The sequence below is a fragment of the Cyprinus carpio genome, chromosome A6 (assembly GCF_018340385.1).
Source record: "Cyprinus carpio isolate SPL01 chromosome A6, ASM1834038v1, whole genome shotgun sequence".
Classification (NCBI taxonomy): domain Eukaryota; kingdom Metazoa; phylum Chordata; class Actinopteri; order Cypriniformes; family Cyprinidae; genus Cyprinus; species Cyprinus carpio.
This window is the reverse complement of record NC_056577.1, coordinates 20,333,969-20,347,026: the sequence shown is the minus strand read 5'-3', so window position 1 is coordinate 20,347,026 and position 13,058 is coordinate 20,333,969. Positions and strand designations below refer to the sequence as shown.

The following is a 13,058-nucleotide window of genomic DNA, read 5'->3' as shown; positions in this document are numbered from 1 at the left end:
AGTAATGACAGAAGCAAAATCACTGAACCAATTCGCTGAATCACAATTAAAAGACAAATATTTAAAAAAAAAAATCTGAAACTGGAAGATTTTCTGGAAGACTGGCGAAAAGTTCAATTTGGACCCTGGTTTCTCTGCATTACACAGACATCTGTCAGACTCTCTTAGGAACCCTTAACTCGGTCAGGCTGGGAATCCAACTGACGCTTAGCTGGATAAAGGATCTGATCTTGGATCGGTTGGCTGAAATACGAGACTGCACAACTATTAGCTGCCAGATACACAGCTGCCTGGGGTCATACAAGGATATGATTGCATGCATGTGCATGCTGATATTTGACTTCTCTAGAGAGCAATGTGCTTAAAAAACATTACAAAAAAGATAATTCCTCTTTCAGCTTGAACCACTTGAAGATTCTGGTAGAGATGTACACTCTTCTGAGATTTAGAATCATTTGATATGAGTGGGGTAAAGAATCAGTTGGAATTCTTAGCAGTCAGGTTTGTGTAATTCAAAATGCCACTCATTTCAAATAATGAAATTAGCTTGCAGGAATGATCATTTGATTCGTAAACTTAACTTAGAAATCCACTCAGAACAAAAGCAACACTTACAACCCCATCAATATCTCTCACTAACATCTGAATACATAAAAACTGATGAGTCATAAATAACTGTGTATTTGTGTTATGGAAATTAACACCTGACATATCTGTGTGCTTATTCATGGAAATGTATGATTGCGGGGAATTCTAATTTTGCCTCTACATTGCATTCGCCGAGTTCATCATTACTCACTACCTAAATCCTGTATTTATGGAAGACAGAAAGGTATCACTTAAAATTAATTTTAAAAGTTATATTAATTAATTTCCTATGAATTAATGTACCATTCTAGCAAATGACATTTGCTAATAAAAACATATATAATAAGAGATGGTTCGGCCAAAACTATTTAAGCTTAATTTACACAATACTTCAGTCATGTTGACACACAAACAAAGTCTTACAGGTTTGAAACATTTACAGATGTTTTAGCTTTTCATCATCTGAAATTCTGCAGCTGTTACCTGTAATAATCTGTTAACACAAAAGACTGTCAAATCAATTACTTCAAATTAAGGCATGTCTTTTCTTGTTACAGTGTCATACCAAGTCTTTAAAGCTTATGATAATCTAGTTTACTAAGAGAAGTGCTTCAAATCTATTTTTTATCATTCTTTCTAGTCTATTTGCACTTATTCACTATAATATATTACTTTATATTTTATGTGCCCAGTTTATTACCTGTATATTCAGTGAAAACTCAACTGACCTGTCATGTTGAAATTTAACAAGTTAATATACAATTGTGGTTGGTGGCATAGACTGGCTGACGATAAAAGGCAAGTAAACATGTCAACTGCAAATTTCAATAGTGTGTTTCACACACCACACTGAAATTTTCATAACCTCATAACTGCTCGATGATTCAACAAATCCCTATCAAGAAAACAGTGAGATCCATTCATCGGCCAGCAGTGCACACGGAACACTGGAAAATCCTGATAATTCAGCTAGCAGCTTTTAGTAAACTGGGCAAAGCAATGACTTATGATTTTAGTTTCAGTATAAGACAGGACTATTCACACCGGAAAATGTGCAATGTGCTACTATCTATCGATGGCACCAGAGAGGGAACTTTAGGGGCTTTTTCTAATGGAAATCCCAGCCTATCCAAATAGGCTCTGCATTAAATTTACTCAAACACAAAACACAATTCCAGTTTAGCTTCACCTCAGACTACAGGCAATATGAAAGTAGGAATCAAAACTCTGTCTGCAAAACTAACAATCAAACGAATTTTAACATCAGATGAGTGGACGATTGAGTTGATGAACTGATGGATGAATAGATGGACGGGTGAGTGGGTGTTGGTGATGGAGAAATGAATATATGAGGTGTCTGAGATGGATTGACTGATAGATGGACAGAAAGATGAATGTATGAGGTTGACTGAGATCGATGAATGTATTTATGGATCAATGTATGAGGCATTTGGGATGGATGGATGAACGAACTGACAGACAGTTCAATGTATGAGGTGTTTGATTGGGATGGATAATGGGAGGGAAGGATGGATGCCAGATTGAATGATTCAATGGAGAGACAGAAAGATGTATGAGGTGTTTGATTTGGATGGATGAATGTTTGACTGAGATGGAATATATGGATGGATTATCTGTGTTGCTCACTGACACTGCATAGATGGTCCTCTGTCACATGACTGATTGAGCAGAATGAGTGTTGTACCTCTGGGTTGTGGTGGGCAGCAGCGGCGCAGCTGGAAGCGCAGGTTCTCTGTGCGCAGGTTCTGGCCTTGTAAGTGCTCCAAAAGCTCCTTCAGAGTGGGCCTAAATGTCTCTGTCCCATACAGTCTGTAACCTTGAGGACTCGTTTCAATTTGGAAGTTCTTATACTGGGGAACAGGCCTGGATTCATACAGGTCCATCTGAAAGAGAGAGAAGAAAAAAAAAAAAAAGAGACAGAGAAAAGAACATGATTAAGCACAAAAGAGTTAAAGGCAAGAGAAATGGTGCATGAGAAGAATAGTGAAGGGAGAGAACAGGATTTGTTAAACAAATGTTGGGCGGCTGTAAACCGATCTCCTCTAAGATAAGGTAAGTTTGCTTTTGGTTGACAGTAAGGTGCTGGGTTTCTGAAGTCTAGTTACATTTTACACAGTGATGACAACATCAAACATGTAACAGAAAACCTAGCATTTGTGCATTTACTTCCTTGTTTGTTTGTTAAAACGGCATATATTCATTTAACAAACTCATACACATTCTGTTGATCAACACAGGTCAGCTTAGTTAAATCAACTCAATTCTATTTGTACAGCATGCTGAACAAGGGAGTTGTCACGGAAAAGCAATGCAAGGAAACTCTGATCCAGCATGTACAACAGCCCCAATGTGGTTTGTGGTTCCGCTCTAGCTACTTATACAGTGTAATACAGTTCTCACATTAACTGCCAAAGTAAATCTGAAAATGGACGCATTGTCCTGGTCTGATTTGGTCCAAAAAAAAAAAAAAACACTACAGCACGATCCCAATTGTTATTCATGGCTAACTTCTGAAAAGTTTGCTGAATTTGCTGCCAAAATGTGGTGTTGCGATATTTGACAGAGAATTTGAATTATATATCATATGAACACACAATCTGTCATGGTCAGGAAAAGTGTACAAAAAGAGCCAGATCTTCTTGATCTGCTGCAGAGAATACCACAAGAAAATCTGGGCAAATCAAGACTTGTCCTGTCTATGCAAGACAAACAGATCAAAGGGTTTCAGTTCCCAGCTTACTGATTTCACAAAAACGTTTATCCCAGCTACAAATTTGGTGTATGTATGTATGTGTACCTCAATGCAGACAACAGTCATAATGATGTAGTTATAGTCTGTGCAGCTCCAGCGCAGGACGTAGGTTCCTTCTTCATTCCCCTCCTGACGGAGTTTATGAATGGCATACTCTGTGCTGTATAGAGACAACAGACAGAACTAGTCGCAAAATGTCTTTCCTGAAAAAAAGCTGTTATAATCCAAACTAGTACTAAAAAGCTTCAGCATGAAAGGTCGTACATTATTTTACCATGATTACAAGGTGTTCATGATTTCAAGGTGTTGTTAAGGTTGAGATTAACTGTTAGTTGTTCATGGTTGTCAAGCATCTATATTAACCACCATTTTCACTAAATAAATCTAATAAAATAAATAAAATACAGTGGTCATAGATGTACTTGTATGTAATTACTACAGTGATATTAACAATGTGTGACTATTGTTAGACTGGGTCTTATGACTTATGACCCTGCAGCATTTACACAACCATTCAAAAGTTTGGGGTCAAGCCTCTATATAATAATAATAATAATTTATTATCAATGTTTTAAACAATTGTGTTGCTTAATATTTTAGGAAAAGAGTGATACATTTTTCACGATTATTAGCTCTACAGTTCAAAAGAAGAGCATTTATCTAAAGTTTTTTTTTTTTTTTTTTGTCGTCATTATTGATCAATTTAATTTAATTTATGCATTAACAATTCATTTCTTTAAAAACAAAAATTTAGTTTTGTTAAAAACAAAATCTTACTGACCCCAAACTTTTGAACTGTTGAGTATGAAGTGAAGATATTTCCTCAAACTATCTGTGTGAGCCTTATTTGGAAATCTATAACTAAAGTATGCTAATATTGTCATACCAGATAGGTCCATGACAGCCATTTTCTAAATTCTGGACCACTGATGAGGGTGCGACTTCAGTGCACAGGTAATGATGAGCATCTACAGTCAATCTGAAGTAACCGTCCACCAGTGCAGCAAATGACAGAGCTGCGTCACGATAAAACAGGTCCAACTCCTGAGGAGGAAAGAAGAGGAATACCTTTGTAGGAAAAGCACTATAACATATCTGTCACTACTATCTACTTCATTCGGTGAAATTTATTTTTATCCACATGAATTCTTAAGTCAAGCTGTTGATTTATGGATCATATGAGGTATGGAAGTTTTACACCATATTCTTATCAGGTGAAGAGTTCTTGTCCTAACTTGCCAAAACAACAAGCAACAACATATTTTGCTGATAACTAAACACTTCTACATTGTTAAACCCTTGGCATCATTAAATCTTATCGATCCACACATCAGATTTAAAATACCATTATATTAAATATCTCTGATTGGTTACGACTGCATCATATACAGCATGAATGCTTGTGTTGGAATCAAATTGTACCTGGTTAGGACACAGTGTAGCAGAAATTAAAAAGATAAAATTACCATAGTTTTATTGTCTTGTCTGTAAATGGTGGCACAAGACTCCTTAATGACGATGTGGGTGATTTCGAAAAAGTCAGAGAAAATCGTCCATCCACTGTCTTTCTTTTTGTCATTCTTCTGCTTGTTGTCGGCCTTGTTCTTTTTAGATTTGGTTTTGTCTTTCACTATCAGAATATTCTATTCAAAAAGGATTCAAGACAAAAAAAAAGCACATTGGTAACAACCCTTTAAACAAGTCCAGAATTGCTGATGAATTTGTAAGATATTACAAATCTGCAAGCTCACAAAATCTAAGTGCTAAACTCACCGGTACAGGCTTTCTCCTCCAGGAGATCCCAGTGGTTCCGGATACTTGCACTTCATAGCCCAGTCCATCATCCCCCGAAGGAAGTGTGAGGGCCGGAGATCCATCGCTCTCACCAGATACCTTCAGAATCTTGGGCTCAATGGTCTCCCGACCCAGACCCTGGGTCAAAGTTTCGAGAGTGGAGAGATACTTGACCTTCAGGTCATAAAGGGTTATGTTGCTGTCCTGGATGGTCTTGCTATTGAACTCATTGAGGAAATTCTTGAAAACGTTGTTGATACGTATACGTGTGAGGAAGTTACGCTGCTTAATGGTCCGGTTCAGACTGTCCGGAATGAATCGCTTGTAGCTACAGAGATAGAGAAGAAGGTTGAATAAAACTACTTGTTTTTAAAGGCAGAAAACCAAAATGATACTTCCTTTTTAGTACTCATCAATACATACACCAATTCACATATTTATTACACATCTCTCTGCGATATTTGAATCTGATTGGTCAATCACAGCATTCTGCAAAATAATTTTGTCCTAATAACTTCTAAATTTTGACAACTTCCCAATATCATATACTTTGCTACATAATAAAACTATTTAAACTCAAATTCATTTCATTTATTTTTATTTATTCATGTCTTGATCATCCTGCCAGAATTTAGTTTGTGATAACGATTGCTTGACTATATATTATCTTAAGTAATGCTACAATATGAAAATATGAAATTGTATGTTGTGTGCTCACTCAACAGCAACTCTACACGAGTGAACTTTGACAGTGAAATGATTCCATACACATCCTAAATAAGAATTAAAACTTTGAAGTACCACATGAACATAGTATGAACATGACAATTACAAATGCAGCTGTTAAAATACAAACATATTTGACCTCAGAATTCTGTAACTGACCAATCTGAATCAAGTATTCCAGAGAGGTGTGTTCTAAAAGAGGTTAATAGTAGGAAGTGCCATTTAAATATTATCAATGTCGATCATTTTGCAGATGTCTTGTAAAAAGAAGATTGTACAGGTCACCTGGTCTCAGCTCCAGCTCCTGATAAGGGCAGATCATTGCTCTTGGCATGATGGGTAATGGCCAAAACAGCCATTCCCAAACACTCATTCTCTATCTCATGAAACTCTGCCTCATTCTGGGGAGCGCGCACTGGAGCAAGTCCCCTCAGAAAGTCATACTGGCCCTAAAACATACCAAAACAGTCTTTAAAATTGAAGTATTTGCCAAGCAAAAAAGTTAACATTATCACACACACAAGTTATTAGACACTAGTGTACATACAGCCCCATAAAGGTTTGAATAAATAGCAGTGCTCCAAAAAAAAAATTTTTAAATACATATCAGACTTCAAAGAAAACAATCAACATGATAACAACAGATACCATATGAGAACGTTTTTGAATAATCATCAAGCCACAAAGCTCCTGTAGCACAAAACAGGCAATATAACTTTTGTTTAAAGTTGTCATAGAGATATGGACAACCATGTTAGTGATCCCTCAGGTGTTTCCTGCACTCACCTGTGCAAACAGGTAGTCAAGAGATGCAGCATCCAGTAGAGGTGTCCCCTCAGGGCCTTTCGGAGAGACTGAAACCCCTTTATGCTTGAAAAGTGAGTGTCTCCAAACTGGAGATTCTGTCTCACTGGTGCCATGCCAGTTTGTAAAATAAAACCTGTGTAAACAAGTAAAATGAGTTGTCAAAGGATTCATGGGTGTTTTTTCATCAACACATACTTTCATGTCCCAGGTTTTTTTTGTTTGTTTGTTTTTTTTAACTTAACACACCTGAAGTTTTTCTTATTTTTATATGAAGATCAGTGTCAGGGAAGATGCATATACTAAATCAAATACGAGATGTGTTGTGTGAAGAAAATGATAAATAAAGGTAAATATCGGTGAACAATATTTCTGTCAAATTATTCCAAAAAAAGGGAAAAGAAAATATTAGATATTATTTTATAGGGCAAAACAGTATATACTGTAGCAGTTTAAGAAACATCCCAGTATGTCTGTCAGAAGAGAAATGAAGAACAACAAGTAGGCAAATATGCACAAGTGCGTGTATGTGTGCGCATAATGCATATCAACATTATGAATATAGTCAAAAAAATTATGATGACAGAAACTGATAGCATATAAAAACATACAGAACATTACATAAAGGATCAAAACAAAGGCTTACATTATGTAAATATGCTAACATATGGTTAATAAGGTGCACAGGGTACACGCATTACCAAATCATGTGTGAATCAATAGAAGAAAAAACTACACCACCCCATTGCCACGCGAGCAAGAGATCATTGTAAACAGGAAGTAGCATGAGTGAGAAAAGTGTGCTGTATGCCACAGAGGAAGAAAGGGTGTGCAAAGGTTGACCATAACCTGTTTGTGTGCACAACAGGAAAGCTTCACACAGGGAGACATCAATTCTGTACCCACCACTCACTCTGAATACAGTAACTGAGTCTTATCTTAGTTTCACTGGTGAAAAGGGGAAATTCAGGGGATCCTATGTTTTACTTTGCAAGATTTATAATTTATTGAACAATTAAATGTTTTTCCGAATAGGAGCGGACTGAAACCATGTCAGAGGATTTGTTTCTTTGTTTATTTTTTTATTATTATTGTTTTGTCCTAAAAGGGGATTGTAACAGATTTTTAATAGGTGTGCCACAGGGTTCTGTAATGAGTTCATATGCATTTCTAACATTTGAATCAAACTAAACGGTAATGGCTGATATTAACAAGCTCTGACATCAAACAATAAACTTCACCAAACCAATCAATAAATGTCCAGGTTATTTTTCAATTTAAAAAGAGAAAAAATGTAAAATTGTATTCAATTATATCTTCTTATTACTACTATTATTATTATGATATAATAATAATAATTAAATATTAATTATAAATATTACTTATTACAAAAATACAATATATTTTCTTATTACGGTAATGAGAATTTGGTTGTGAAAATGTTCTTAATCATCATTAAAATAATGTCACAATGCCGAAAATCTTAATAGTCCTAAAACTGAGCTGTTCAGTTTGTAGTACAAAAACTTTCAAGAGAATTAGAATGCTGTAAGCCCTGCCTGGAATTACTAAGGTTTTTTTTTTTTTATAGAATTTTTTATTTTTAATGTGATGTTATATGTGCTTTAAAAATGTAATGCAACAATGGTGCAACATAAAAACAATTTGTTGCAAATTTGTAGCACACCATTAGTTGCAACGTTTTTAAAGCACACTATTATTTCAAAATTCATGTTCCTTGTTTTACTCTTGTTTTCGAACAAGAAAGTATGATCAAATAATGTTAACCACAACAATTTTTTTTATTTTTTTTTATTTACCCCATATCATAACTGTTTAAAAGATTTTTGGGGTTTTGGCAACAGCATTCAGTTGTGACCACTCACCTCATACGGTAGTGAAGTTTGATGCTGGTCTCCTCTGTGATCTTGAACACATGATTGGGAGCATACCAGAGATCCTGGCTCTCTTCATACAATGCAAACAGGTTGTGGCACAAAGGTGAGATGTCTGGGGAAAAACATTTAGAATCAAAATTAGAGCCTGATTCAAATGGTTACTTTTACACCTGCCATTCTTATAGCTCTCACCAGTGAATAACCTCATGAGATGATTCCTAAGAGTAAATAGTCACAGCTTAATGGTTGTTTATGAGAAAAAGTTTACTTAGCAAAAGTATTTGACAAGCTTTTATTGGCACATGACACAAAAGTGCGTCAATGGTTTTGCACATCTCCTTTGCAAAAGGAAAAAGATACAGTACATTTTGCATTAGTTTGAACTGAAGTCCTTGATGAAAACAGATCGCAAAGCTTGAGCAATTGTGAAACTGTGTAATTTGTCATTTTAATATTATTGTTTGAATTAATTTTTATTTATGCTTTCATTCATTTTATTCATTCTTTTATTCATTTTCATTAATTTAGCATAAAGCAAAGAGTATGAACAAAACAACTACAACAACAATAGCTAAACAAATAAACAATATGAAACAAAGAATAAAAAATAGTGTGGTCAATAATGGTTTCATTTATTTTTATTTCAGTTTTAGTTACAGTGAATTTAAGGTATACACTTTTTCCCTGGGAGTTGAACCCACAACCTTGGTGTGGTTAATGCCATATTTTAACAGCTGGACTAGTAAACAAAAAAAATACTTAACCTTTGAAGTAAAACCAGTGGCTAACCACTGGGTGTGAAAAAAAAAAAACTGTGTGAAACAAACACCATCATAGTTCCTCTTGAGCAGCTGCCTTCTTGTCTAATATAAACTTCCCTTTCCTCTCACACTGTCCAAGCCAGCTTTTGTCCTTGGTCTCAACTTTGAGGAAATTATCAACTTGACATTTAAACCCAGCAGCCATTTTGTGGCTGAATATTGATCAAGAGTCAAATACACAGATATGCTGTTACACTGCGAGATGGGAAGGGGCAAACAGAGACATTCGGTCGCAGTGCTTCTCATCCTAAAGTCAATGTCTTGTCAAAATCCACCCATATCACATGATGATACCAACAGTAAAAACCCTTTAAGTTCCTCTTTTGGGTTCTGTGAAACACTGTACAAAAGCACCATTCCTCAATCACACAATAAAAATATGAAAGCGAATACACAAAAAAAATCCCTTTTTAAACATGAATTAACTTTGATCTGTAAAAGCCCTCTTTTTTAGTCCAATTTGCTTTCTACAGTAACATTAAGCCTGTTGTTACTGTTTAATGTTACTGTCATTAAGTAGCTTTCATCAGAAATTGTACTTTTTTTTTTGAATAATGTAAAAATTGTGTACTTTTACCCGAGTACATTTTTAGTGATGTAGCTGTACTTTTACGCTGCTATTTTCCCTCCGATTGTGGTGGTTACAGGTTTGTTTTCATTTTATTTTTAGCACAAAATGCTACGACTGGCACCATTTTGGAGAGAAATTGCCTATTTTTAATCTCTCATTGTGTGACGAACTCTTGTATGAGTTCCTAATGGTTTTGTATTCTTTGCATTGTTCTAAACATTAATATTTTATGTGCAACAATAGCATGCTCTGGTTCAGTGGCTTTACACCTGTTTTAAATCTATTTGCAAACATTACAATTTAAATGGTGATGAGTGTACCGAGAATAACTCTTTCAGCTTTTCATCATAACAATTTTTTCAGTGTTGTTTTGATGTATTTTAAACATGTACCCACCCTTTAACTTGCTGAGACAAACACTTTTTTTACACGCAACATAATTTAGGTGCTATAATAATTAAATGACTGAAAAAAATGACAATTCTAAAGTTACATTTTACAAAAACAAACCTGCTGAACATACAATTAAATGAAACATACCAGCTAAAAGGGGCCCTTTTGTATAGGTGAACATATTACATTAGGTTGTTAAACATTTCATGAATCTGAAAATCTTTATCCACTCCTTATAGTCTCCTGGTCCACATTACATTGATCCAATATACATTTATCCACTTAAAGTGTCTTTCTAGAAAAAATAATATTTTCTTACAACCTTGGGTGAATTCTTCTGATACATCATCAAATGCAATCGCAGCAGGGCTTACATTAGCACCAAGATAAGATTTTTATAAAACAAATAGTACGTTTTTACTCAAATCTCACTTCAATTCAGCATCGAGTGTTTGTAATAACTTATTTGTAGTTTTTATACTAAGCTACCAGCTTGGCATTTCTCATAAAAACTTTCTTTATTGTTAAGAAAACACCCCAAATCATATTAAAATAACATACAAACCATATACTATTGTAATCGTGTTAAATATAGGGCCCTATGAAATCTGTTTTATTTTTTCCCAAATTCCGTTCTAATTTTTCTAGAATCCTTTTTAATGGTTAAATTACATTTTATTATCAAAAAGCATGTCTAATGAATTAAAATCATGGAACTTACACAATATCACATCAGTTTATTAAAAGTTTGACAAAAATGACAAGTTTAGGGCCATGTTTTTATTGTTACCAAATTCTGTGTTGTAGCATGTATAATTATTTGAATGCATAAAAACAACTTAATTTATTCACATTTATTCTTAAAATAGCCTTATTAAATGTTATCTTTTTCCTCAGAAATTGTGTAACTGGTTACCAAATGAAGGCATAAAACATTAATTTAATTTATCTTTAGATTACTGAACATTAAACTTTATTTTTTGGCAAACAAAGGGGATTTAGAATTAAATTTAAAACACAGAAGAAATGTTGTGATCATAAAAAAAAGTTTTAATAATTTTAGTAGTAGTAGTAGTATGCACATTCTGCTGAACAAAAGTCATAGATTTCTACTGCAATGTATTCAAGGTAAACCGGACTTCTATTTTGACGGGTTGCCGTAAATACCTTCTGTGTAAATCATATGACGCTAGTTTTACTCAAATGAAATAGTAAAATATTCATGAAGTGACTCTCAGAGCAGTTCTGGAGATGTTGTTTGTGTATTTATGTCCTCATTTAGTGAGATGACAGATGCTGAAATCACTGCGAGCGTAGGGCACTTCATCAGTGTGTGTGTGTCTGTGTGTGCGTGCGTGTGTGCGTGCGTGTAGTAAACAGAACCGCGCATCATTCATTCATACAGAGATATGATCGCTATTATGAGTTCATGCTCATCAGATCACGTAAATCGGTGGAAAATTAATAGAAATGATGATTCTGTGTAAAGAAATATCAAGTAAACTTGTATAAAAATATCAGTATTTTTCCAAATATGAACTAAAAGCTCTAATGGAAGCAATTCAGTGACGCTTGCACGTGACTGCCTGTCTGAGTTTTGTCCACAAACAGAGGCAGCACAAAATTTGGTGGACGCGGCCGCCTCATAATTCTCTATGCAGGAAAAACACTGTTAAAGAGTTGGCAGTGAAAATTACAACTGCTGGATAATAGATATTCCTCATTCTTTCTGACAAACAACTAAAGATCATGTGAATTACAGTATGCAAGATGTTTTCTAAATGTTTAAATTGCAGTATTTATTATAAGGGGGTAGAATCCGCAGCTCAGTACGCACTACTCATGAGTACTTTTAAAAAAGCTAGTCTTTTACACTTACTTCAAGTACTTATTACTCTACTCACACTAAATTTTTTTGGAATGTAAGGGTACTTTTACTTGAGTATATTTTTTTCAGAAATTTTTTCACCACTGCTCATACTTTGCTTTGACAACTATTCCTATCCAAACAGTTATGATGAAATGATGCATCACTGCTAAGAAAACAGACCATTATGACCACACTCTATGTCCTCAGAGATGCATTAGAGGGTGCACTATTTTAGCACTCTAAATAGGTGGTCTTCCAAACACTTACGGCATCTCTTGGCAGCCTCCACGCACAGGTCTTCCGCAGTGTGGCAGTCTTTGAAGTACTCGAGCTGGTGTGTGTCAGGCAGGTAGAAGTGGATTTCCAGTCCTTTCATGACAGTCAGAACAGTCATCTCTGCCTTCCTCTGTTTTTTCATCTTCCCACACAGTTGCCTGCCCAGCTCCATGACTGCTAGTTCTGGCATCCAGACACTGCAGGATAAACAGAGGTAACAGAGATTTATTGATAAACTGTGGGTCCCTGCTTTGATGAGCAATGGTTTACTGCTTGTGAAATAACATACCATTTCCAGTAGGTCATACATGAACAAACCATAAAATTTCAAGCTGATATTTCAGCAGTAAGTCAGGCAATATAGGGTTGTCATAATATTTTATGACATTATTATAATATATTTTATGACAATTATTATATTCATAATAATAATTAATATGTTAATCATTTTAGTGTCAAAGCCAATAAAAATGTCATGATTTTCAATACCAATTTCAATACTACAACAAAAACTATTATGCTCATGAACATACTAGGGCTGCAC

At 34.9% G+C, this 13,058-nt stretch overlaps 1 protein-coding gene across 1 annotated transcript in view; it reads right to left on the bottom strand.

The window, feature by feature from the left end:
- Window positions 1-13,058, bottom strand: part of LOC109103981 (tyrosine-protein kinase JAK1) — a 36,630-nt gene that overhangs the window by 13,580 nt on the left and 9,992 nt on the right. Inside the window, exons 2-10 of the mRNA XM_042758355.1 lie at window positions 12,506-12,711; window positions 8,572-8,695; window positions 6,668-6,821; window positions 6,167-6,330; window positions 5,135-5,483; window positions 4,828-5,004; window positions 4,248-4,405; window positions 3,407-3,521; window positions 2,294-2,492 (exon numbers count right to left, since the gene is read on the bottom strand). Coding sequence (XP_042614289.1) covers window positions 2,294-2,492; window positions 3,407-3,521; window positions 4,248-4,405; window positions 4,828-5,004; window positions 5,135-5,483; window positions 6,167-6,330; window positions 6,668-6,821; window positions 8,572-8,695; window positions 12,506-12,704 — 1,639 coding nt within the window. The 5' untranslated portion in view covers window positions 12,705-12,711. The remainder of the gene's footprint in view (window positions 1-2,293; window positions 2,493-3,406; window positions 3,522-4,247; window positions 4,406-4,827; window positions 5,005-5,134; window positions 5,484-6,166; window positions 6,331-6,667; window positions 6,822-8,571; window positions 8,696-12,505; window positions 12,712-13,058) is intronic.